Source organism: Dasypus novemcinctus, chromosome 12 (genome assembly GCF_030445035.2).
Source record: "Dasypus novemcinctus isolate mDasNov1 chromosome 12, mDasNov1.1.hap2, whole genome shotgun sequence".
NCBI classification, from domain to species: Eukaryota; Metazoa; Chordata; class Mammalia; order Cingulata; family Dasypodidae; genus Dasypus; species Dasypus novemcinctus.
This window is the reverse complement of record NC_080684.1, coordinates 95,892,299-95,919,483: the sequence shown is the minus strand read 5'-3', so window position 1 is coordinate 95,919,483 and position 27,185 is coordinate 95,892,299. Positions and strand designations below refer to the sequence as shown.

The following is a 27,185-nucleotide window of genomic DNA, read 5'->3' as shown; positions in this document are numbered from 1 at the left end:
ATGTAGAAATACTTTATTTGTATTGTGATTAAATAGCATATTGACCTCCTGTCATTTAATATGACCTGAGGTCTTATAGATTTTATCGCAGTGGAATGTTGAAATAATGCAATAACTGATAATACTTTTTGCCTATTGAGGTTGATTCTAGTTTTTCACTATTAAAAACTGCATTGAAAATCTTTGCACGTGTCTCTTTGAACACGTGTACAAGGGAGATTGTCTGGAGTAGATACAGAGATGTAAAATTACAAGAAAGGTATATGCATTTAATATTTCAGTAGTTAATTATACAGTTGCTTTCCAGTATACTTATAGTCCTATCATTAGATGTGGGAGTGCCCATCCTTTTGTCATTAAGTATAGCCACTCTCAGAGAGTCTAGAAGCTTGCAAAGGTTGGAGAGTTCCACGTAGCCTTTTCTGACAAATGGGGAAGAAAGAAGAATAATGCTTTTAATAAGGCAGGTAGAAGAGTAAGTCCATTTTCTCCATACCTCTGTGCAAACTGTTGTATCCATCTTTTATATTAAAGTGTTTTTTACAATACTGGTTTGTAGAAACATGATCTTTTAAAGTTTTCAGCATTGTTGAAATTCAGGATATCACAGAATGTAGTTTGTACTGGTGAGCCAAAGGGGTGCTGATGCAAAATACCAGAAATCTGTTGGCTCTTATAAAGGGTATTTATTTGGTGTAGGAGCTTACAGATACAGGCCATTTCATGTGTTGGAGCAAGATGTCTGCTGATGTCTGCCAGGGTTTGGGCTTCCTGGGTTCCTCCCTTCCTGGGGCTTGCTTTCCTTTCCTCTATGTCCTTACTTCCTGGGACTCCAGCTTAAGACTTTAGTATCAAACTCCAGCATCAAAACTCCAACATCAAGGGAAGCAGATGTGGCTCAACTGATAGAGCGTCCATCTACCATATGGAGAGTCCAGGGTTTGATCCCCAGGGCCTCCTGACCTGTGTGGTAAGCTGGTCCAGGCGCATTGCTGCCGTGCGCAAGGAGTGCCGTGCCATGCAGGGTGGGTGCCCCATGCACAGGGTGTGTGTTCTTCAAGGAGAGCCGCCCCATGTGAAAAAAGTGCAGGCCGCCCAGGAGTGGCACTGCACACATGGAGAGCTGGCGCAGCAAAATGATGAAACAACAAAGAGATGCAGAATCTCAGTGCCACCGGATAATGCAAGCGGATGCAGAAGAACACACAGGGAATGGACACAGAACAGAGAACGGGGAAAGAAGAGAGAAATAAATAAAATAAATCTTTAAAAAACAAAACGAAACAAAAAAACCCTCCAACATCAAAAACCTCCAACTGCTCAACAAGAAGATGACGCAACAAAAAGAAACACAGATTCCCATGCTGCTGACAACAGAAGTGGGCAAAGAAGACGCAGCAAATAGACACAGAGAACAGACAACGGCGGGGGGGGGGGGGGGAGGAATAAATAAATAAATCTTTAAAAAAACAACAACAAAAAAAACCCCTCCAACTGGGAAGCGGACTTGGCCCAGTGGTTAGGGTGTCCATCTACCACATGGAAGGTCCGTGGTTCAAACCCTGGGCCTCTTTGACCTGTGTGCAGCTGGCCCATGCACAGTGCTGATGCGCGCAAGGAATGCTGTGCCATGCAGGGGTGTCCCCCGCGTAAGGGAGCCCCACGATCAAGGAGTGTGCCGTAAGGAGAGCCGCTCAGCGCAGAAGAAAGTGCAGCCTGCCTGGGAATGGCGCCGCACACACGGAGAGCTGACACAACAAGATGATGCAACAAAAAGAAACACAGATTCCCCGTGCCACTGACAACGACAGAAGCAGACGAAGAACACGCAGCAGATAGACACAGACAACAGACAACTGGCGCGGGGGAAGGGGGGGAGGGGAGAGAAAATAAATAAATAAATCTTTAAAAAATAACAACAACAAAAAAACCCTCCAAATCCGTCATTTGCCATGTCTTTTATCTCTGAGTCCCCACCCACCAGTGGGCAGGGGCTCAATATCCTACTGAAGTGGCCCAGTGAAAGCCCTAATCATAATTTAGTCATGCCCAGGTACAGACCAGTTTACAAACATATTCTATTATCTATTTTTGAAATTCATAACTATATCAAACTGTTACATAGTTTATATGCAGAATGTTCTCTAGGAATGAATCTCTGTTAATTTTTGGGGATTTTCAATTACCTTGAAATATTCATTGTAAAGGGGTAAGATTAAATGGTTATTAGAGAACTTGATAAAATGGAAAGAGTAAGGACTTTGGAGTTCAACAGACCTGTACTGGAAGTTTGGCTTTACTTAATTTCTATGAGTTATTGGGTCATTTATTTACCTTCTCTGAGTTAGTTTCCTGGATAAGAGGAATACATTTTTATACTCTTCTGTATTATCTTTGTTTCTGCCTCTTTCTCTTCTTCCCTCCATTCTGGAAATACCTATATCTGAGTAGTTGCTCAATATCTGGTGCTTATCATCATCTTTATCATCATTATTGTTAAAATCCATAGACTCCAGAACAGCAAGGCACTTGTAGATTTCAGGAGTCTGTTATTTTGTTGTAATCCAAGCAGTATATATCTCCCCTGTAAAAATGAATGTGAAAAATAGCCAACATTGCCCATAATTATTACTCTTTTTAATAACAGATTGAGATATACTTCACAGACTATAAATTTCACTTATTTATTTAGTTTTATTGTGGATATATATCATATAATTTCCTATTTTAATCATTTTGAAGTATATACTTCAGGAGTATTAATTACATTTATACTGTTGTGTTACCATCACTACTGTCTATTACCAAGACTTTTTCACAAACCAAAAAGAAACTCTACATATTTCAAATAAGTGGAATCATACAGTATCTATCTTTTTTGCATCTGGCTTATTCTACTCAACATAATGCTTTCAAGGTTCATCCAATTTGTAGCTTATCTGTCTGAATAATATCCCATTGTATGTCTATACACAATTTGATTTTCCGTTCGTCTGTTGATAGATAACTTGAGTTGTTTCCACTTTTGGTTTTTGTGAATAATGCTGCTATGAAATGTTCACTTTTTAAGTGTACAATTCAGTGGTTTTTACTGTATTCACAGGGTTGTTTATCCATCACTATTATCTAATTCCAGAACATTTTCATCATCCCCAAAAGAAGTCCTATACCCATAACCAGTCACTCACCATTCCTTTCCCTGCAGTCTCCGGTAACCACTAATGTACTTGCAGCCTATATGGCTTTCCTACTCTGGAAATTTCAAATAAATGGAATCATACAATATGCACCCTTTTGTGTCTTTTTTTTTCTACTTGGAATAATATTTTCAAGATTCATACGTGTTGTGTCAGTACTTCATTTTTAATGAAGAATAATATTTTATTGTATGGATATTCCATACTTTTAAAAAAAAATTATTGTGGTAACATTTTATAGCACAAAGTTTCTCATTTTAACCATTTTTTAAAATTATTATTTCTCTCCCCTTCCCCTCCCCTGCCCAGTTGTCTGCTCTCTGTGTCCATTCGCTGTGTGCTCCTCTGTGACCTCTTCTATCCTTATCAACGGCACCGGGAATCTGTGCTTCTTTTTGTTGGTTGGTATGTCAGCTCTCCCTGTGTGCGACGCCATTCTTGGGCAGGCTGCACTTTCTTTTGCGCTGGGCAGCTCTCCTTACGGGGCGCATTCCTTGTGTGTGGGCTCCCCTACACAGGGGACACCCCTGCGTGGCATGGCACTCCTTGAGCGCATCAGCACTGCGTATGGGCCACTGTCAAGGAGGCCCGGGGTTTGAACCGCAAACCTCCCATGTGGTAGGTGGATGCCCTATCCATTGGGCCTAGTCCGCTTCCCCATATTTTGTTTATTCATTCATCACTTGGTGAACTTTTGGGTAATTTTCACATTTTGACTCTTAAGAAATAATGCTGTGAGTAAGAAAAAGAAATATGCTGCTTTGAACATTTGTAATTTGTTTTTGTTTAGTTACAGGCTTTCAGTTTTCTTAGGTGTATACCTAGGATTAGAATTACTTGGACATTTGATAAGTCTGTATTTAACATTTTGAGGAATTGCTAGACTGTTTTCCAAAGTGGCTGTGCCATTTTGCATCCCCACTAGCAGTGCACAAGGATTCAAGTTTTTCTAATCTTTGCCAACATTTGTTATTGCCTGCCTTTTCAAATTACAGAATGTGAAATCTCATTGTGGTTTTGATTTGCATTTCCCTAATGGCTAATGAAGGTGAGTATCTTTTCAAGTGCATATTGGCCATTTGTATATTTTCTTTGGAGAAATATCTATTCAAATCCTTTGCCCATTTAAAAAATTGGGTTGTCTTTTTGTTGTTGAGTTGTAAGAGTTCTTTATATATTCTGGATACAAGTCCCTTATTAGATACATGATTTGCAAATATTTTCTCTCATTGTGTAGGTTGTATTTTCACTTACTTGACAATGTCCTTTGAAGCACAAATGTTTTAATTTTGATGAAGTCTATTGATCTATTTTTATTTTGTTTCTTGTACTTTTGGTGTCATATTGAACAAATCGTTGCCTAACGTAAGGTCATGAAGATTTACTCTGGATGACTTCTAAGAGTTTTATAGTTTTAGATCTATGATCCATTTCCAGTTAATTCTTTAATATAGAGTGAAGTCAAAGTCTGACTTTATTCTTTTACATGTAGATATCTAGTTATCACAGTGCCATTTGTTGAAAGTAGTCTTAAGTTGAAAACAGGAAGCTTCAATGTGTTTGAAAAGAATGTTTACTTTTGGTTATTAAGACATGATTATAATCATAGAAGACATACTATTAGGTGGATAGTTTGCTTTCTTGCTGTATTTACAAGCCTCATTAGAGAATATTCCTCTTAATGTGTTATTCTACTAGAGGGAACAAAAATACAAATGGAGGGGATGAATATCTTTAAAGTAGCTGTGTTGAGCACTTTAAAAAATTTTTTTAAAGGAGGTACTGGGAGTTGAACCCAGGACCTTGTATATGGGAAGCATGTGTCCAACCATTGAGCTATATCTGCTCCCCTGTGTTGAGCACTTTGGAAATTACAAAAACAGTATATGTACCCATTTACTCCTTTGTGTGCACATGTATTTCCTTCCATGTAAAAGTTTGTTTTGAATGGCTTTGCTTCATTTATCTTTTTCCATCAGTTGCCTAACAGTCCTTTGAAAATATTAAATACTCAATATATGTTTACTGAATAATTGAGTGGGTTAAATAAGCCATAAGTGAGTGGTGTTTATGTTGAATGGGATAGCTTTTCTTAGCTATCAGTCTGCCCTCAAGGATCTTATGGTTTAATGTGAAGATGAAAAAGACATTCAGTATGGTAACCTTTACAAAAATAAGATGAACTACAATCATAAATAATATGAAAAGTAAACTGCACAAACTAAATAAATTTTAGCATATATATATATATAGGAGTTCACTTGAGCCCATTGGATGATGTAAAGTGGTAGGGGAAGTCTTCAACAGAGGTAGAATTTTATGTAGGTTTAAAAGAACTGAAGGTAGGCAGATTGATAGAGGAGAGGAGCTACGACTTTCCTAAATCAAGAGATAGTTCTCAACGGGGGTGATAATGTCTCCTTTCCCACTAGGGGACATTTGGAAATGTGTGGGATTTTTTGGTTTCTTGTAGTGTTTCAAGAGTGCTACTGGCTTTTAATGGTAAGGGCTAGGGACGTGAAGGTCCCACAGTATGAAGTTAGGAATTGTTCTACCCCAAATCCCATAGTTCCCTGATATATATTGGGAAGAAAACAGATTTAGCTGCATAATGAGGAAAATAGCATTTATGAATAGTGGTCTTAAGCAAATGTTTTTGTTTTAGTTTTTGCCTCTGAACTGGGAGATGGATGTAGTTAGGTAGGGTAGGATACAGTAATGGAGTATCTTAGAAACTGGGGCAGAAATTTATATTTGATTTCTTTGAATGATTTTGATTATTCTTTGCTTTTTTTTTTTTTTTTTTTTTACTCTTATAGTTAGATTTTTCTTTCCTTTCTCTTAGAACGAGGCTCTGACCCCAGGTTATCATGGATTCCCAGCGCGGGACAGCCAGGTTGGTATCTCCTGCTTAAAGCTCAAATTGTGTGTGTGCGTGTGTGTGCGTGTGTGTGTAAATTATCTAAGGATGCATAGAATGATAGAATTTACTGAAATTATTTGTTTTTTTGAATGACATGGCTTGTTTGAGAAATGAATTTATTTACTTTTAGGGATATAAATTAAATATATTTCTTAATTGTAAAAGTACTATAATCACATTATTGAAATTGTGGATATTGTAGGGGAAAATCATTCAAGCACAGTCATGGTTGTTTTTGTTTTTTCTTCTCGAGACTATATAATCATTTTTTAATCTGATCTTTGTGATGCTTCATGATTCTAAATGCTAAACTTTATTCCCTGCTTCTTAGTGCCTGCCTGCACAGATATTTTGAGTTCTTGCAATAAGAAAATTCCATTCTCCTCCCTAGGGGATTTCAAGCCTTATGGTTTTAATCAAGAAAGGCGTGCACGAGAGAGGGAAGTTTCTATTGCCTTTCTCTGGTAGATGGAGGGAGGCTTGGAAAAAGCCTAGGCCTTATTGTGGGTGTGAGCAGAATTGCTTCCTACAAGACATCTTCTGTCTGAGAATAAAATGTCTTCCTTGTCTTTTTTTGCTATTTGAAGCCTTGAGCAGATGGGTTGAAGCAGAGTTAGGATAGAAGAACAGGTAAGGCTGTCTCCTAAAGAAATGGTGCAGTTCCTTAAAGAAATGGTTTGCTCAAGTTACCTAGCCCCTCAGATTTGCCTTCTCGCTGTTTGGGGATATTGACATTCGTTATGAGATTTGAAAGGATGGCCCCTGGAAATATCTTTGAAAATCTATCTGCTGTTCCTAATAGGGTTGTTTAAAAATAAATAAATAAATAAATAAAAGCCATCAATTTTGTACATACAATGTATATTATTGACCTGTGAAAAGCAATGAAGTTCTGATACATGGGTCAATGTGGATGAACCTTTAAGACATCATGTTGAGTGAAATAAGCCAGATACAAAAGGACAAATACTGTATGGTCTTACTGATGTGAAATAATTGGAATAAGCAAATTCATAGAGTCAGAAATTAGAATACAAATTACCAAGGGGTGGGGATGGGAGATAGAGAATGGAGAGTTATGCTTAATTGGTAACAGAATTTGTTTTTGGGATGATGGAAAAGTTTTAGATGGTGATGATGGTAGTACAAATTGTGAATGCGGTTAATACCAGTGAATTATATATTTGAGTGTGGTTAAAAGGAGAAAGTTTAGATCGTATATATGTTACTAGAATAAAAATATTTTAAAAATGTAGGAGTGTACAACACAGTGAACCCTAATGTAAACTATGATATATAATTAATAGTATAATTATACTTGTATTCTTTCATCAGTTTTAACAAAGGTACGACACTAATGCAAATTGTTAATAATAGGGAAAACTGTGTTTGAGTGGGGGTATATGGCAACTCTGTATTTTCTGCATGTTTTTTTCTGTGAACCTACAACTTCTTTCATTAAAAAAGCCAGACAATAATAAAGAAAGCCACAATTATTAAGCATATCCAAGGTATATGAGTCATGAGAGTGCTAAACCAAAGGGTTGACAGTAGTTCCACTTTTCCAGAAGTCAGCTGAATCTCATCAAAACCCTCGAAACTGATCTTAAAACCTAGGGTGGCCCCATAATCAGTAGTCATTTATGTAAGGGCCTTCCAATTTTGAAATTATTTGCCCAATTCTTCTGAACCACTTAGATCATTTTTGGTGCTGGGTGACATCAAACTGGCTGCAAGTAAGGGATGCAGAGACAGTGTGGTTTGCTCTTGCATTCGTCTCCTAGTGGGATCATCAATCTTTGGAATGTCAGAATAATATAGCTATAATTAGATATTGTCCCTTTGAAAACTTTTGGTGAAAGATACAATCATTTACCCCAAATCGAAAGAGAATATAGAGAAATCTTTTGGTGCCCGAGAGCTTCTGTAAGCTGCAGAATTTATGCGTTTTAGTAATGGTTCTCTATCCTGCCCAGACATGAGAAAAAATACTGATGTCTAGATATCCAGCCCTCAGAGGTTCTGTTCTGATGGAGTCAGTCTGAGATTGGGTTTAACCAGTCAAATATTTAGAAAGCCCTACAGGTGTTTCTGTTGTGTAGCCAAGGTTGAGAACTATGGTCCTGTGGGCTGCTTTTAAAGGGGGGACATTTTCTTTGTTGCATCATGTACTTTTCACCTACTATGCTTAATATATAAGGGAGTAGGCTTTAGTCTCTTAATTTAGACTTGCATACCAATGCAAATAATTCATTATTTATAAAATGTTGCTTATTTTGGATATTGGAAGGTAAAATTAATTGAAGTAAAGTATGGAAATTGACTTAACGGCATATAAAATAATCTAAAAAGGTACTGTATAAAGCAGTGTTCTTCCTGGGGAATTATAGATCAGTAAGGAGCTAAGCAAAAGGAGTTAAGATGAATTTATTAAAGCACAGGAAGTGATCTCTTTGCTTGGAACCGCTGTATTTTTCCTTTCTTCTGTAGCAAGGACCCACCTCTGTAACTGGGACATCTGCACTTTTTTTTTGGGGGATACTGAGGATTGAACCTAGGATCTCATAGATGCAAAGCAGGCACTCAGCCACTGAGCTTGCACCCACTCGGCATGCACATTCATTTACTCTATCTGCTGTAGGTCTTTGTAGGCCCTTTGCCATGGTTTTAAGATGCTGATTTACTTTGAGCTACATTCCGATGGTGACAAGTTTACTTTAGTTTATTTTCTTAGGCTTTATTTTGTTCTTTTGCTGGATCTTTGAATTAGAGATATTAGAGTAGTGCAAATAGGCAAATATTGAATAACTGCTTGTTGTATTTGATGAATACAGAATCCAAATGAGTCCTGTTAATTAATGCACCTAACCTTATGAACTCTCACTTTGTGCTGTGAGATTTGGGAGGCATTTATCAGTGTGAAACACTAGTCACTGAGCAGCTTGAGCTGGGCAGAAACTGAACTTGTGATCTTTACTTCTCCTCAGCAAGTCCAGGAGCTGGGGAGTGAGTGAAGTTGAATTTTAATTGTTTCTTTTTTTTTGCTTTCCTTATTCTTTTGCTGTTCCTTACTAAATTGACTGCATTTCTATCAGCATGTACTGGTGATTTTAAAAGAGGTAAAAGTTACAATCTTATGATTGTTTCTGAACACCTTCATTGATACTTTCTCATCTTACCTTCACAACTACCTTTGGAAATAGATAAGGCAAATACTATTCCCTTTGAGAAGATAAGGAAAGTGAGGCATACAGAGGTGAAGTGACTTTTCCATGGTAACAAGGCAAGTTAGTAGCTGAAAATTGAAATGTATCTCCTATTTTGTTGAAGGCCCTTTCCTCAATACTGGGCATCAGTGACTAGCCCAAGAAAAATGTTACTGGGATTAGTGACTCATCCCGGAAAAATGTGGTCTTGTGCATGTGTGCTTGCTCACTCTCACATTATTTTGTTTACAATGTGGGCACTTCATAGACCTCTTGAAGCTCCATCATAGTTCTAGAAGTCCATGACCCCTAGTTGAAAATTATTACAAATAAGTTCATTAGTACTAAATGGACCAGCATGTTACCATTTTAGGAACTCTTTTCATCATACTATATTATATATAAGTACCCAGCAGCAATTTGAATTAAAAACCTGTGGGAAGCAGACTTGGCCCAATGGATAGGGCATCCACCTACCACATGGGAGGTCCGCAGTTCAACCCCCAGGCCTCCTTGACCCGTGTGGAGCTGGTCCATGCGCAGTGCTGATGCGCACAAGGAGTGCCGTGCCAAGCAGGGGTGTCCCCCATGTAGGGGAGCCCCACACTCAAGGAGTGCACCCTGTAAGGAGAGCCGCCCAGCGTGAAAGAAAGTGCAGCCTGCCCAAGAACGGCGCCGCACACAGGGAGAGCTGACATAACAAGATGATGCAACAAAAAGAAACACAGATTCCTGGTGCTGCTGATAAGGATAGAAGCGGTGACAGAAGAACATGCAGCGAATAGACACAGAGAGCAGACAGCTGGGGTTGGTGAAGGGGAGAGAAATACATAAAAAATAAATCTTTAAAAAAAAACCCAAAAACCTGCGAAAGAGGAAGGGAAAAACCACCAGCCAACTTGGAGAGGCTTTGCTTTTTAAAGCAAGAGCACTTCAGCCTTCTCTCCTAACCAGATAAGACTTTTCAGGATGTTAATCCTTTGTGTTTATAAAGTACTCCAAGACTTCATTGAGTTTGCTGATTTGGTCTCTGTGGAAGTGGAGGAGACCGACATTAATCTACTTTTACAGAAATGAAAATCAGGGGAGCGGATGTGGCTGAAGTGATTGGGTTCCCGTTTACCATGTGGGAGGTCCGGGGTTTGGTTCCCTGGGCCTCCTGGTGAAGGCAAACTGGCCTGCGTGGCAAGATGGCCTGCGCAGGAATGCTGGCCTGTGCAGACAGCTGACGCAGCGAGATGACGCAACAAAAAGCGACCATAAGAGATACAGCAGACCAGATTGCTGAGGTGGCGCAGGGAAATGAACACCTCTCTCCCACTCTGGAAGGTCCTGGGGTTGATTTCCAGTGCAGATTAAAGAGAAGACAAACAGACACAGAGGAACACACAGTGAATGGACACAGAAAGGAAATAGTGAGTGCAAAACAAGGTGGGTAGGTGGGGTGGTGGGGTGGGAAATAAATAAATCTTTTTTTTAAAAAGAAGAAATGAAAATCAACTCAGAAAACCTAAATGTTTTATCTGAGCCTGTGCAAAATTTTAGGTTGATGAAAATGTAGTGCTTTAGATTCCTAGCTGACTCTTTCTATGTAATTTATGTGTGTGTGCATGTGCATGGGTTCCTACGTGTTGCTTGAAGCTGGAATATTTTGTGGATTTATAATATTTTTTAAATGAGAACACTTGTCTTTATCATCTTTGGAGTTTTCATATCAGAGGAGTTTAGGAGCAGCAATCTAATGAGAAGGGGAGCTGGTTCTGCTTAGCAACCTTACTTTTTTTTTTTTTAAACTAAGGTTATCTATTTATTTGGGATGGCTTTCAAGAGGGCTCCTTAAAAATACTGTGGTGCTCCTAAGGCTGGCTCCTTGCAACCCCTTGGTGCCACAACTTCATATCTGCTATAATTAGAGTGACCATATAATCTGTCATTCAAGTTGGGACAGTTTTGAGAATGAAAAGGGATGCTGATGATTATGCCAAAAGAGTCATAGGTAAATTGGGATGTGTGGGCTCTGGGGTCATCCTATTATTAAAGAAATATAGTAAATGTTCTCTTAACTGATATGATCAGGACTAGTAGGCCATGGGCTAATCAAAACAGTTGGGGAAATAATTTAAAACTTTTATTATAACCTAAAGCATTTTGTTTTAATTTGAAACAAATATTAATGTTCCAGGCTTCTGATTTGGGGTCAAGGCCTTTTATTTACATCTTAATGCACTGATTGAAATACTGAGTTTTCTTACATAAACTGTACTCACAGAGCATCATCCATAATTTCTAGTTTGTTTTTTAAAAGAACAAGGACTTAGTGACATGCAAAGCAATCTGGGGTGAAATTGTCTAGATTTTTATGATTCCCCCTTCTTGCCCAGTTTTTAGAGTTGTTAGGCCCACATCTAATTTGACTGAGCAAAATTTTTAGTGTCTTACCTTTATTTAATATTCTTAAAGCTTTCAGTTTCGAGTTGTTTCCAAGAAAACTTTTCTAATTCTTTTTGTATTGATTGTATGCCATTTAATTATATAATTATAAGTACTTAGAATTTATATAACACAATTGATTCTTGGTAATTATAAAACTAAAACTAGTCAGAGAAAAAGGCTTGAGGGAGTACAAGAGAACTGCTACTAGTTTAAGGTGGTAAGAATGTCAAAAGTATCCCTTAGCAATTTGACCTAGGAAACGGAGAACATAAATTAATTTAGCAAGTCAGCCAAGTAAAGATTGATGAGAAGAGCTTATAGTATAATAAATTGTAGGGAGGTCTTTAGTGGTAAGCATCTTGATATCTCCTTCATGATTACTTGGTTGGATTTTGTTTAGGATCAACTAAGTTTAGAGGAGTGGGGAAGAGAAAGAGGATTTGAACAAATAAAAGTAGAGATAATTTGTCTTGCTTAATTGGGGCAGCACAACTTTGTCTAGTGGTAAGAGATGTTAGGCAGCTGGGATATTTGTAAACTTAAGTATAGAAAATAATGCTGATCATTAGCAGTATCCTCAGTGTCATCCTTTTTTCTTAGAACCTAAATTATGGTACCATTACATTGCCTAACCCTTGCTATTCACATTTGAGTTTAGAGATGGAGCAGATGTTTGATTGGGTTCAAGTGTTGAGTCAGCTATGGAACTGGAAATATGATAGTAAATGTACAACTAATGTTTGTAAAGTACTTTACAGTTTACAGAACACTTTCATGTATATTCATTTTTGATTTTCCTAATAGCTCTTCTAAGTACGTTGGGCTTTATTATTCCTACTTATACATAAGAAAACTAAGGCACAGAGATTTTTAAATGGATTTCCTAATGTCATATAGGTTGTAGCTTTCCCCCAATAGTTGATGCCAACTCACCCATCAATGGTTTAGGTCTTTCTGTGGTGTTGTCCTTACACCCTCTAGTGGATAAAGGGTTGGTAGATGCTGCAGCACGTACTGTTGTTCTCTTGGCACTTTTCTTAAACTGTGTTAATCAGCTTCAGACCTTAGTATTGCATTTTTAGACACTTTATTCCACAAATAGTTCATAAGCTTTTCCCTTTGGGGAGAGGCCATTTTATTTCTTCTGCTGTTTAGTGCCGTGTATTTGAACAGTTTGCTTATTCTGCTGTTTCTCAATTTACCAATTTTAGGCATTATCTTTTGGCTTTCTCCTGTTGAATATGAGAAATGAACAGTTTTATAGACACTGTCGCCTTCCTGATAATAATAGCCATTTTTTTGTTAGGTCTATATTCATTATTGATTTGTGACTACATAATAATTACATTATCATCACTGAATATTTTTTATGGCTGAACTACATAAGATGCTGTTATTATATTCCCTTTCTTATATACTTTTGGAGTTTATAGATAATTACTTTAATAAAAAACTCTACTGAGATATAATTTACATATCGTAAAATTTACCCATTGTAAGTGTGCTATTCAAGTTTAGTAAATGTATAGAATTGTGCCACCATTACCACAGTCCAATTTTAGAACATTTCCATTATCATATAAAAGTCACTTGAATTTGCTGTCAAACCTGTTCCCACCCCAGCCCTAGGCAACTACTTATCTGCCTTCTTATTCTATAAAGTTTTCTTTTTTAGACATTTCATATATATATATGTATGTATGTATATATGTAGTCTTTTTGTGTGACTTCTTTCACTTAGTGTTCTTGAGGTTCATCCATGTTATAGTATGCATCAGTAGGTTATTTCTTTATTGCAGAATAATATTTCATTGTATGGGTTAGCCTATCTGCTCACCTGTTTTTTAGGAAACTGCCAACCTTTTTCCAAAATGGCTCTACCATTTTACATTCTCACAAACACTTGATCTTATCTCTCTTTTTTTTAGGATTTTATATATTTATTTCTCTCCACCCCCTCGTGTTTGTACTTTCTGTGTGCTGTCTTTAGGAGGCACTGGGAACTGAATCTGGGACCTCCTGTGTACTGGGAGGTACTTAATCGCTTGAGCCACCTCCCATTCCCTGCTTTGTTGTGTCTTGTTATGTTTTTTCTTCTTGTGTCTCTTATTGCATCATCTTGTTTTTTTTTTAAGATTTATTTTATTTGTCGTTCCCTCCCTCCCCCCGTGGCCCATTCCCACCATTGTCTGCTTTCTGTGTCCACTCACTGTGTGTTCTTCTGTGTCTGCTTGTATTCTCATTAGGCGGCTCCAGGAACAGATCCTAGGACCTTCCAGAGTGGGAAAGAGGCGATTACTCTCTTGCGCCACCTCAGCTCCCCTGTTCTGCTACATCTTATTTTTTCTCCTCTGTGTCTCTTATTGCGTCATCTTGCTGTGCCGGCTCTCTGTGTTGGCCAGCATTCCTGCACAGGGTGAATTTTTCCCATGGGAGGCAGCATTCCCATGCAGGGTGGCGCTCCTGGCAGGGCTGCATTCCCGCATGGGCGACACTTCATGTGGGCCAGCTCGCCATTACCAGGAGGCCCTGGGCATTGAACCCTGCACCTCCTACATGGTAGATGGAGCCCAATTGGTTGAGCCATATCCATTTCCCTGTTTTTTCTTCTTATGTCTCCTGCTTGTCGCATCAGCTCACTGTCTTGCTCGTTTTCTGTAGGAGGCACCAGGAACCTCTGCTCCCTGGTTGGTTGTGTCTCTCATTATGTTTTTCTTCTTGTGTCTCTTGTTGTGTTGTCTTCTGTCAGCTTGCTGTGGCTACCCATAGTGCCACCTTGCTGTCTTCTTTAGGAGGCACCAGGAACTGAACCATGGACCTCCTGTGTGGTAGGTGAGAGCTCAGTTGCCTGAGCCACCTCTGTTTCCCTTATCTATCTTCTTGATTATAGCTATTCTAGTGGGTGCGTAGTAGTATCTTATTTGTGTGTGTGTTTTAATATTTTCGTAGAGCAGTATTAGAGGAGTTATATGTTTACAAAGAAATCATGTGGAAAGTAGAGTTCTCAAATATACCTGCCAACCCCTGCCATGTTCCCTATTATTATTATTTTGCATTAGTGTGGTACTTTTGTTACAATTGATGAAACAATGTAATTACATTATTAACTATAGTCTATAGTTACACTAGGGTTCACTTTTTGTCAGTTCTATCTTTGCTTTTTAATTATGGTTTTAATTTATATTTCCCTAATGATTAAGGATTAGAGTACCTTTTCATGTGTTTATTTGCCAATCCTTTGTCTTCTTTGGTGAAAGAATAGATACATTTAAGTCTTTTGCCCATTTTTTATTTCAGTTGTTTGTCTTTTTATTACACTGTAAGAATTCTTTATGTATCTGGATATGAGTCCTTCATCAGATTTATAATTTGCAAATATTTTCTCTCAGGAGATTTCACAAGACAAATCTCTCTCCACCCTACTTCCGAAGAAAATAAAACAAAGCTGTGATTTCCCCTTTATTTGCTAGGTTTGGATTAAATTCTGCATAACTGTCTTATGAATGAGACTATGAAAACAGGCATTTGACTGTCTCTTCTCAGGCCTGGTGATTGCGCCAAGGAAGATTGGCAGGTTTATAGTGACTTTGTGCTTAGCTGACACTGCCTTCTCCATATCCTTAGTGGAAGTCATGTTTGGGCAAGAAAGCTCTTCATGAAGTGAAGAAAAATTATGCTGCTTTCTGCATGTCCTTAGGGATCAGCCAAGTTCACTGGCATTTTCATTTTCCCCCTTACCAAAACAGTGAAGCTTCTATGTAAGAGTGTTTCATGGAAATCCCTCTGTAGACACACCTACTCACCCACACACCCTGGCTTTGGACTTGAATATCAACTCTGCCATTACAGGCTATATAACTTGAGACAAGTTATTTTCCTTCTCTGGGCCTCAATTCCTTCATTTATAGAATAGGAATAATACCTACTCTGCGTGGTTTTTCTGAGGATTAGAAATCACATCTCTAAATTTCCTGGCATGTTCCTGGGTCAATAAATCATTTTTCTCATTTATTTTATGGAAAAGAGGCCTTCGGGAAGGCTTTACAAGGAAATGATTAATCCTTAAACTCTGTGATTTAAATCTATTTCTCATTTTCTTTTTGGTTCTTATTCACTACAAAATGAATTATTTCTACAGATTTGGAATTTCTAGCTAAGGAAAATAGTTTTGCCATATCTCCAAGAAAAATAGGGCTTTGTGTGAGAGATGAAGTCTGTGTAAATTTATTTACCTAATTCATATGGGCCTTGGTAGTGTCAATAGAAAGAGGAAATCATTTTTGCATTTCATAATTTGAACAGAATTTGGTCCTAACTGAACCAGGCTCTCTTCTGTTTGGTCCCAATATACCTTTCCAACCTTATTTCTCATTGTTAACCTTATTCTCATAGATCTTCAAATATCTGTCTTGGGCATTTATTTCTTCTTAGTATCTTTTGTTTGAAATGTTTCTCCTTTTCCCAGTAGAATCCTTAGTATCCTTCAAGACCCTTGGTCAGAACTTAACTCCTTTATGAAATCTTTCCTAATTGCCTCTGATCCTTTGAACTCATTTAACAAGTTGTCTACATTTTACATAAGGTTTGGGATCAAGTGAATTTGGGAAATATTGTGAGACTCTAAGCGAATAATTTAACTTCTGTAAGGCTAAGTTTTCTCATCTGTGACAGTGGGGATAATAGTACTTCTAAGGGGTGGTTGTAAGGCTATTTTAAAAAGAGTGACTTATTGGTAGGTGTCATGAAAGTAGGTTGTAGTAAGCTCTGCCTTTAACTTTTCATACAATCTAGAAAGTCTTTTCTCATTTTGCCTGAGGTTCTTCTTTTTTCTTTAAGGTCTCTTTGGCTCTAATGAGTTTGATTTTGTTGTTCTTGGGAATGTCGTGCTTTGTCCTGGCATCTAGGACAAACCAGAGCTTTTATCATTTAACTTCTTCTTCCTCTTGAATCCAGCATGGCTGCTGTGGATCTTTGGAGAGATGAGTGACTTGGGCCAGAAGTATGGGAAATATGGCTGGCTTGTATTCTCATTGTTCTTTTGCACCCTGTTTCTTTGCTAGAGCCTGCCTTTTATTTTACAGTTTGACTTCTTCCCTCAGCTTTTGTCTCTTTTGGCTTCGTTTAGGGTTGCTGTGGTTGTCAGCAATAATTTGTACTCAATCTCTTGATTCATTTACTTATTAAGCATTTTGTAAACAATGGATCATAATTTCACCTCTTGGCTTTTCAGAAGATTGACATAATATTTTGTATTTAGACTGTTGATTTGTATTGTTGTGAGAGAGTTAATGTGGCTATCAAAAAGAATTTCCTGACTAAAGTTTATTAATCACTATGGCTATTTACAAAAGGAAACCATAGAATATTCCTCAAAAGTAATTTTCCAAATTGAGAACATTATCTGTTTAGAATTGTTTAGGACAGCCCGAAAAAGTAAGTCATATTCTTACTAGACTGGTTAGTACTTCCAAGTAACAGATTATCATTTTACAACCAACTCTGGCCACCATTTTATGAGTTACTTCTAAGAAGCCTGATAGATCTTTTCTACAACAGACAACCACTAGCAGATAATTTAGAGTTAAACTACATTAAGTAAAGTTTAAGGCAAAAGGTCTCATGGTTGGTGGGTAATATAGCTATGCATTTCAGTTATGTATGAAATATATTGATTTTCTTGGTAGCATTCATTATTTATTGTCATACTGAGCTAATTTAGGTAGGATTGTTGAGGCAGGGGAATACAACCCATGACTTAAAATCTTGTGTTAGAAGTTTTGGTGCTGTCAGAAAACAATTTCAGCAAGTTCTTTAATCATGTGTTTAAATGAAAGGTACCACTCTGATCATGTCGTTAACTCTACTTGGCTTTTATCTGCTTAGTATTCTTGAGCATGTTATTTTATACCTTCCATGATCTGGCCCCAAATTGTTTCTTTCTGGGATTCTGTTCTAGCCACACTGGGGTTGGACAGGACAGTGTAGCTTTGGAATTGAGGTTTGCATTCTAATTTCCTTTACTTGTGGACTTATGATTGTAGGCAAGTTCTTTAATTTTTTTAAACCTTTATTTTCTCATCTTTGAAAATGGGAACAATGCTGTCTACTGTAAGGTTGCTATGAAGATTAAGTAAGATATTTCTCTAGGCTTAAGCACAGAGGTTGGTCCACAGTTAGCCTTAATAAATAGTAGCTATAGAACATATTTCTATCCTTCTAGAATGTGTCCTTTGCCTGAAGAAAAATGCACAGTATTCTCCAAGTTTAAATATCATTCATCCTTTAAATCCTACTTCAAAGGATGCTTCCTCCATGAAACCTTGCCTGATGTACTTATTTGGGAGCAGACTCTTAATGTCCACTGAACTCCCAAGGCACATACTTTCTACTTTGTAATGAATGTCATTTTGTCTTTGTTTATTATATTGGTGAGCAAGTTTGGTGACTGTATTAGTCAACCAAAGGGGTTCTGATGCAAATTACCAGAAATCTGCTGGCCTTTATAAAGGGTATTTATTTGGGGTTTACAGTTACAAGGCCCTAAAGAGCCCAAATCAAGGCTGCTTTTTCACCAAAGTCGGTTGCCACATGTTGAAGCAAGATGCTGGACAATCTGTGCCTGGTCTCGCCTTCCTTCTTCCTCTTAGGGCTCTGTGGACCCAACTTATTCTGATCTCAGGTGTAGGCCGACACAGGGCTAGTCTCTCAGGGTTTCCTCTATCATTCTGGCCTAGGGCCGGTTTCTTTTCAGGCTTTCTCAGCTGCTTAGCTGTTAGCTGCAAATTATCAGGCAAATGGCTCATCTCTCAGGATTAAAACTGTCAAAGTTCTCTCTGTCCTTCTATGGAGCTTTCCTCTTATGCATGTCTTGAGTGAGTGTCTGTTTATGTCAAGAGGGTGGCGACTCAACCCTGAGTCACGCCCTACTGACTTCGTCAAATCAAAGCCCTAATTTTAACAGGTAATTTAATCCAGACATGTTAGCTGAATCTCAAAGTGTATCATACCCAGAGAAACAGACTAGTTTACAAATATAATCTTTTTCTTATTTTGGGATTCATAAATAATATCAAACTGCCATAATGACCAACATGATACTGTGAATTTTGTGAGGGTAATGACTGTCACACTTCTCTGTATTCTTGAATACTTTGCATGGTGTAAGTGCCCAGTAAGAATTTGGTAAAGGGATAAATTGAAAAGTAAACTCATCTTCAGCCTTCTTAAAATACATAGAGAACTCTTTTGGGATTTTGTCCTGTGGACAGAGAAAAAGCCTTTGGTCAGACTTTTGTTAGGTTTTTATTGTTTTTGCCATGTCAGAAAAATATAAAAAATTAATACTAAAGAAGCTAGATAATCTGCTATTCAGGAAGAGAGTGCCTCTTACAAGTTTAATGGATTTGGTCAAGTGATTATTAAATGTAAGTCTGTCATTTTATGGAGCCATAGAAGCCTTTAAAACACTCAATAAATATCCTTATTGAATTATTAGGATGCTTCAAAAGGGGCGTGTATTACCTTTCATTGTTCCTTTGTAGTATTTTCAGCCTATGCTTTCATAGGCTTTGTGGTAACAGGTAAATCATAGATATATCTGTGTTAAAGATTTTTCTGGTTCTTTAATTTCATTATTTTGTTATTGGTTCAGGAAACTTATACATTAATTCTAGCAGATAAATCTTCATTTCAGAGTAATAACTGAGGGTCTCCTTGAAAAGGGAGCTAACATGTATTGAGCCCCAATTATATGCCAGGCCCTGTATAAAAGTAGTTAGCAGGTATTATTTTATTTAATCCTATTTGCAGGTGAGGAAATCCAGACTCAAATAGATTGTCATTCATTACCCAAAGCTATACAGCTGTTAATTGGTGAAACTGGGTTTTGATATAAATGTATTCAGTATTCCCGCTGTGTACATGTCTTTTATGAATTCTTCTTTTTCACTTGAATGCTTATTATTTTTACATTTTGCTTACTTGTTTGATTTTTAGTCAGCAGCAAACATTGTTATTTCCCCACTTGCCCCTCTCCCCTGCCCTTTACTAAGGAGATAATTCTGTATTACATTTCTATTATCCTGTATAGATTATATATTGCTTACTTAGATGTTCTCATTTGATCTTAATGAGATCCCAGTGAGATTTGCTTGCAGAAGGGGCAGTGTTTAAGTTCCATCAGCAGACAAGGAATTAAGATTTAGCTTTGTGGGAGAGTTGCTAAAGATGGTGATAATAATTGACATAGAGCTTACCTTTTGTTTTGGTGGGGTACCATGGACCTCAGACTTAAAAAACTTAAAAATTTTTTTAGTAGCAGATTTTCTTCTTCAAACAAATTACATGGACACATTTATAAAAAAGGTAAGTGGAGGAGCCCTAGTAGAAAAGGGATGGAAGGCCTGGAGCCTAGTCCTTGGGCTTCATTTGCATCTGAGACCCCTGAGCTAGAACACAGTTTGAAAACCACTGGAGAATTATCAAAGAACTTTGGTATCAGACAGATCTGGTTTCAAATTCTAGTTTGGACCTGATATTTAACTTCTTTTAGACTTGGCTCCTTATTTGTAAAATGGGATTGCTAATAAATGTTGACTAAGAAAAATGCCACATACCTATCACAATGCCTTCAGCTTCTCTGGAAGAAAGTTCAGGCTGTATATGTTGGTCACTTATGCTAAATGGTGTGGGGAGCTTGACACTGAGGCATGGACCTCCAGGAACTTATAATCCAGTGCTCAATATTAGACTGAAGGTTCAGATATTGCATTTATTGATAGTTTAGAACAGGGATGGGCATACTTTTCCTGTAAAGGACTGGAATGCAAATATACTAGCTGCTCAGCTCTGCCAGTATAGCACACAAGCAGGGTAGGCAATGTATAATGAATGTGTATGGTTGTAGTTTTTTTTTTTTTTTTTTTTTAAACAAGGTACTGGGGATTTAACTCAGAACCTCATACATGGGAATCAGGCACTCAGTCACTGAGCTACATCCATTCCCCAGGCTGTGTTTTAATAAAAGTTTATTTGTGAGCACTGAAATTTGTATTTCATGTAATTTATGTGCCACAAAATATTATGCTTCTTTTGGTTTTGTTCAGCCATTAAAAAACTTAGAAAACATTCTTAGCTCATAGGCTACATATAGGTTGAACAAACGATGGGCTGGGTTTGGCCTGTGGTCCATAGTTTGCCAATCCCTGCTTTAGTGCTGCTTCTTGATAGTCAATATAGTTTTTGACCCTTTGAAAGTAATTTAATTTAAAAATCATTGCTATTAAAGAAGTAGTGGTATTATGAAAGGCTTAATTTTAGCAATAGAAAAAGGTAGGGTTCTTTTTCCCCCTCTCAGGAATTGTTACATGTTCTTTTGTTTCTTTACCCTCTTAAAAAATGCTTAAAATATAGTTATCCTCATCTTTGTAATGACTGAATGAAAAGTTTTCTAGATAAAACTCTGCCTTGTCACTTTGTTTATGTCACTTTATCTCTCTGGACCTTTCAGTTTCCTCATATAAATGAAGAAGTTAGAGAAGATAGAATTAGAGATCTTTTCCAGCTCTAAAATTCTCATTCTCCTTTCAGTGTATGGAATAGTGCTAATACACAGTTTTCATCTTTTAAGCTGTTAAGCATTTGACCAGTTAGTATTGATAATACCAAAAGGATTCACATTATGTTGAGGACTATGTACAAAAGCTGTTTATTTGCCCTGTTTTTTCCTAATGCTAGACATTTCTGAAGTAAAATCCAATTATGATTTAAATTACTCATTCCCTTATTCCAAATGCTATTCACTCTGGTTAACCTATTTGCTATAAGCTGCAGGTAGAATAACAAAGAGAAGGGGAGTAGGAAATCTGGAGGAAGAAAAGGTCTATCCATATACATAAGAGTTTAGGAAAATTTCATAACTGGAAACCTTTCCCCAAGTCTGAATCACACAAGAAGGACCCTTGGTTCTCTCCTTAAGTCGGGGAAGAAAAAAAAGGAACAGTGGAGGAAGTGGCTATGTCGGTTTTTGTCAACAGAGGGCACCCAGAGTAAAGCAAGTGCTCTGTGATACATTGGAACTTGTCCTTTTCAGATGAGTTTACCAGACAGGTATAGAATAACCTTGCACTGGGTTCACATTCTCAGACATTTCCTCCCATTTTGAAGTCAGAATATTCTAAATGCAGTTCTAATAATTATTTGCTGACTACTTTAAGTGGAAAGCCAGTTCCTTCACAGTGTCCTGGGGTGGAAGTTGTAAAGTCTCGGCATTTGAATGAATGTGCAGTAGTAGTAGGCTCTAACTTAATTCAGTATCCACTGAACAAGTATTCCTGAAATAGTATTGATCTGAGAGAGCACTTACGACTGTGCAGCATATTATATGAAGACTTTATTTCTGTTACCTAGAGCAGTCCTCCTCAAAGTATGGTCTTGGGACCAGCAGCATTATCATCACCTGGGAACTCCTGCAGATTCACTGCTCCCCACCCTCGCCATACCTAATCAGAAACTCTGGAAAAAGGGCCAGCAATCTTCAGAGATTTTGTGTTTTTTTTGTTTTTTTTCCAAATTCTACTCAATTTATTCATTTTTTAAAAAGATATTACATTAAAAAAAAAATGAGGTCCCCATTTGCCACCACCACTCCCCCCACAGTAACACTCTCCCCCATCATCATGTCACTTCCATTGCATCTGGTGAGTACATCTCCAGGCATCGCTGCACCCCATGTCCCGTGTTCCACACCATAGCCCACAGTTTCCCACGTTCCATCCAGTGGGCCATGGGAGGACATACAACATCCGGCAATTGTCCCTGAGGCACCACCCAAGTCCCGAAACTCCAAGTCCCGAAACTCCAAGTCCCGAAAACGCCTCCACATCTCTTCTCTTCCTCCTCTTCCCCGCACACAACAGCCACCATGGCCACTTTTTCCACATCAATACCACATTTTTTCGATTATTAACCACAGTAGTTCATGAATAGAATATCATTAAGTCCACTCTGATCCTTACTGTATTCCTCCTTCCTGTGGACCTTGGCTTGGTTGAGTCCATTCCACATCTATGTCAAGAGGGGGTTTAGATTCCACATGGATATTGGATGCAGTCAGATTTTGATGTACACTGATGTTGAGAACCACTGCTACGGAGTTAAGAATGGAGGAGTACGGATACTGGCATTTACTGAAGATAATGTGTCAGTCACTGTGCTAGGAGTTTCATCTTCATTTTCCAGATGAAAACATTGAGGTTGAAAGGATTAGGTGATTTGCCCAAGTTATATACATAATAAGTGGCAAAATGGGGATTTGAACCCTTTCAGATTCCAGAGCCATGCTGTGTTTCCTGTTAAAAAATGTTGGAGACATTTTTCGTTTAAATTCATTCTTTAAGAAAAAAAAGTCATTATTTTCCTTAAGATACATGTAATAAACATTCAAAGAAAATGTAGAAAACATTCAAAGACAAAAAGAATAAAAGAAATATTGCCTTAATATATTTAACTTTATCTTAACTTTTTGTTGTTCGTTGTAGTCTTGTTTCTATGTAGCTGTTTTCACACATATATATACATTTTAAAGTTCCTACAAAATATCATCATAATTCAGCATGTATCAGTATATAATGTTTTATTACTTAATAACATTCCATTGTATGGATTTATCCATTAGGCATGTTTTTATCTTGGGAAGAGAAAGATAAGAATGGGACAATAAATAAGTATTCTTTTTCCTAATTTAAAATGGGGGGAAATGAGAGACCACCTGTGTAAAACAAACCTATCTAGCCCTCCTGAGGAATTGTAACTAAAGGCACAGGTAAACAGGACAGTTGGCATCTATTGCTTCATGAGTAGTTTGTAGCAGGGTGGCAGCTCTTCTGATTTGAACACGTGCAGCATTCAGGGAGTTCATTGTGTAAATCTTGTGTGTTGTCCACTGCCATTTTCCCCTACAATACTTCACATGGATCCAGAGAGGCCTTTGCTGGTCTAATCTGGATACTTTTCTCTGGGTTACTGCAGCTCTGGGTCCCCAGAGAGTCCAGTTTGTTCAGTGCTGGCATTGCAAGATTTCTTTTGACCATACAATTTGTTTGGTGAAGATTGCAGTCATCTATCAGGTCTGATCTATGCCAGAAATAGCAACTGCCATTCTTATGTTCTTTTGGAATGAATGTTGATACAAAGGCTCCTGAATGTCCTTCTCAGCTGTAGTGTTTGGAGGACTTCTTTAGCAAGCAAACAATGTGCCATTTCCAGGTGCTAAGTAACTTTACTGACACTTGTCGTCTTACTTCCTGTAGCTTTCTTTCCTGGTTTAACATCCAAGGAACAAAGAAAGAGAGCTTGACCTTCATAAAATGAATGATCTGGGCTAGGACTCTACATCCCAAACTCTTTGAGTTTGTACTCCAGAAATGTTGTCGCTGGCTTTATATTGTGGCTGAACTTTTAGTTTAGTTTAGAGTGAATCCTAATCACTTGTCTCTTTTCTGGGAGGTCTGCCCTAACACTCATATAAGAATCCAGTATAGGGGAAATCAGCTTGGCCGTCGGGTCCTAAATCATTGAATGTCAGGACTGGAGTTAGTCACATTACCCTCGTTCTTCAGAAGGGGAAACTGAGTCCCAGAGAGGGTAGATGATTTATTCAAGTCTTGTTGCTCTTGTAGGTGGTAGAACTGGGCCTGTGATATAGATCCCTTCATTCTTAGTTCAGTGCTTTATTTCTCCAACTTAATGCTTTTTCCTAATGGACATGTACTCTTGTTATCAAGAAGTGGCTTAGCCCTACTCCACCCTATCCGCAGTGCTTGGCAATAAGGTGTGTGGTATGAGCACTTGACAGGTTGGGATGATGATGATGGAAATTTTTAGGAGGGGAGGAGAGCAAAAGCACTGGCTTGTGAGTTTGGGTGCCACTGATCAATAGAATCCAACATATTCTGGCCTTTGCTCCAGTACATTATTTCCAATGAGTATATGTGTTTTTGGGTACATTTGGTAATAAATATATGTGCTGCTGTATTAACCCAACCAATAGTCATCTTCAGTGCCTTTCTAAAAATGATTTGCCATGGCTGCCAACTTTCTGCCTGGGGTAATGGGAGGAAAAAAAGGCCAGAATCCTTCTCCTAATGTACGTATTCCCACTTTCTTTCCCCCTCAGTCTTAGTGTATAGAACCCCCTAGTGTGCCTCTCTTTCTTGCACTCCCCTAATAGATTTATTTATTCAACATCAGTCAGTCTCACTGCTGGGACTAAGATTTTTTTAAAATTTTTTTTATTTCTCTCCCCTTACCCCTCCCCGCCCCAGTTGTCTGTTCTCTGTGTCCATTTGCTGCGTGATCTTCTTTTGTTTGCTTCTCTTGTCAGTGGCATGGGAATCTTGTGTCTCTTTTTTTTGTTGTGTCATCTTGTGCGTCAGCTCTCCATCTGTGCCATTCCTGGGCAGGGTGCACTTTGTTTCGCGCTGGACGGCTTTCCTTACGGGGTGCACTCCTTGCATGTGGAGCTTCCCTATGCAGGGGCACCCCTGCGTAGCAGGGCACTCCTTGTGGGCATCAGCTCCACATGGGTCAAGGAGGCCCGGGGTTTGAACTGCGGACCTCACATGTGGTAGATGGACTCCCTAACCACTGGGCCAAGCCCGCTTCCCAGCTGGGACTAGATTTCAAAGCATCTCCTTCACAATAGAACAAATAAGCTGAGTAGTAGTTACATACTGAGATCTGCCTTTGATACCTTCCCTTCCCCTTTGTTGTTTTTTTTGTTGTGTCCTCTGACACTAAGGTGTGAATCTCCTTAAAGGTAGAGATTGTGGCGGAGGACTTGGCCCAGTGGTTAGGGTGTCCGTCTACCACATGGGAGGTTCGCAGTTCAAACCCTGGGCCTCCTGACCCGTGTGGAGCTGGCCCATGCGCAGTGCTGATGCGCACAAGGAGTGCCCTGCCACACAGGGGTTTCCCCCACGTAGGGGAGCCCCATGCGCAAGGAGTGTGCCCCGTAAGGAGAGCCACCCAGCGCGAAAGAAAGTGCAGCCTGCCCAGGAATGGTGCCGCACACATGGAGAGTTGACACAACAAGATGACGCAACAAAAAGAAACACAGGTTCCCGTGCCACTAGCAACAACAGAAGTGGACAAAGAAACAAGACGCAGCAAAAAGACACGGAGAACAGACAACCAGGGTGGGGGGGGGGGGAGGGGAGAGAAATAAATAAATCTTAAAAAAAAAAATTAAGGTAGAGATTGTGTCTTGCACGGTCCTCTTCCAGCACCTACCATGAGACTCAATAGATAGTCACTAAATAACAGTCTTTAGGGAGGCGGATTGTGGCTCAAGCGACTGGGCTCCTGCTTACCTTATGAGAGGTCCAGGTTTGATTCCTGGGGCCTCCTGGTGAAGGCAAGCTGACCCGTGTGACAGGCTGCCGAAGTGGAGTGCTGGCGCAGCAAGATGACGTAACAAAAAGAGACTCAGAGGAGAGACCGTAAGAGACACAGCAGACCAGGATGCTGAGGTGGCACAAGAGATTGAGCACTTCTCTCCCACTCCAGAATGTCCTAGGATCAGTTCCCAGTGCCTCCTAAAGAGAAGCAAACATAGAAGAAAGGACAGTGAATGAATAGAGAGAGCAGACAATGAGGGGGTGGGTGGGTGGGGAGAGATAAGATAAATAAATCTTTAAAAGAAACAAAAACAAAAACAATCTTTGACATTCCTTGTTTTTGTTTTTTGTTTTTTTTTTACCACTCTATGATGGCATGGCTAAGGTGCCAATTGTCAGCTGGCACTACTATTACTTTACAGTAGTTGTTTATAGCCCTCAGTCCTGATTTATAGTAATAACTACTATTTACTGAATACTCACTGTGCTATCAAGTACAATGAGAAGTACATACATATACACTTTCAACTCCTCATTATTATTTACAGCTCTACCTTTAAGATAGATGGTAGAAGCTACATTTTACAGGTAAAGAAACTGAGCTTTAGAGAAGTTTAGGTTGCAAAGCTTGAAAGTGATGGGACAGGTGTTTAAATTGAGATGTACCTGGCATTGTAGGCTATGGTTTTATCCATGCTGAAACCTCCTTAATCAGCTAATTTACTGAACACGCCTGTAAAAGAGAGCTGAGTCATGTTCCTTGGGATTTAGATGTGAGGCATCTGTGTTAGCAAAGGGCATTACTAGCATATTTAGATTAAATTTGGTTTTAGGATTTCAGAGATGAGATAAAGGGGAGGTTTAAGGAGCTTTTTGCTATTTACTCCCTGAGGCTGATTTGTTTTTAGCTCAGTTTTGAAAACTATTTGCTCTTTGTGTCCAGAGTGATTTTGGGTCATTCCTACTCTACCAATTCCTGGTAGATGGTTCTGCCCAGCCGTTCCAGATTGTTTAGGAAAACCTAGGAGAT

General features: G+C 38.6%; 1 protein-coding gene across 43 annotated transcripts in view; it reads left to right on the top strand.

Annotated features, from left to right (window-relative positions):
- Positions 1–27,185, top strand: part of RBFOX2 (RNA binding fox-1 homolog 2) — a 295,584-nt gene that overhangs the window by 91,992 nt on the left and 176,407 nt on the right. For 37 of the 43 annotated variants that reach the window (XR_011650307.1, XM_058308693.2, XM_058308708.1 and 34 more), the window contains exon 2: positions 6,043–6,093. The exons of the other annotated variants lie outside the window; for them this stretch is intronic. Coding sequence is in view for 35 of the 37 variants with exons in the window: in XM_058308693.2 (XP_058164676.1) it covers positions 6,043–6,093 (51 nt within the window). In the remaining 2 variants the exon portion in view is untranslated. The remainder of the gene's footprint in view (positions 1–6,042; positions 6,094–27,185) is intronic. 43 annotated transcript variants of the gene reach the window in all.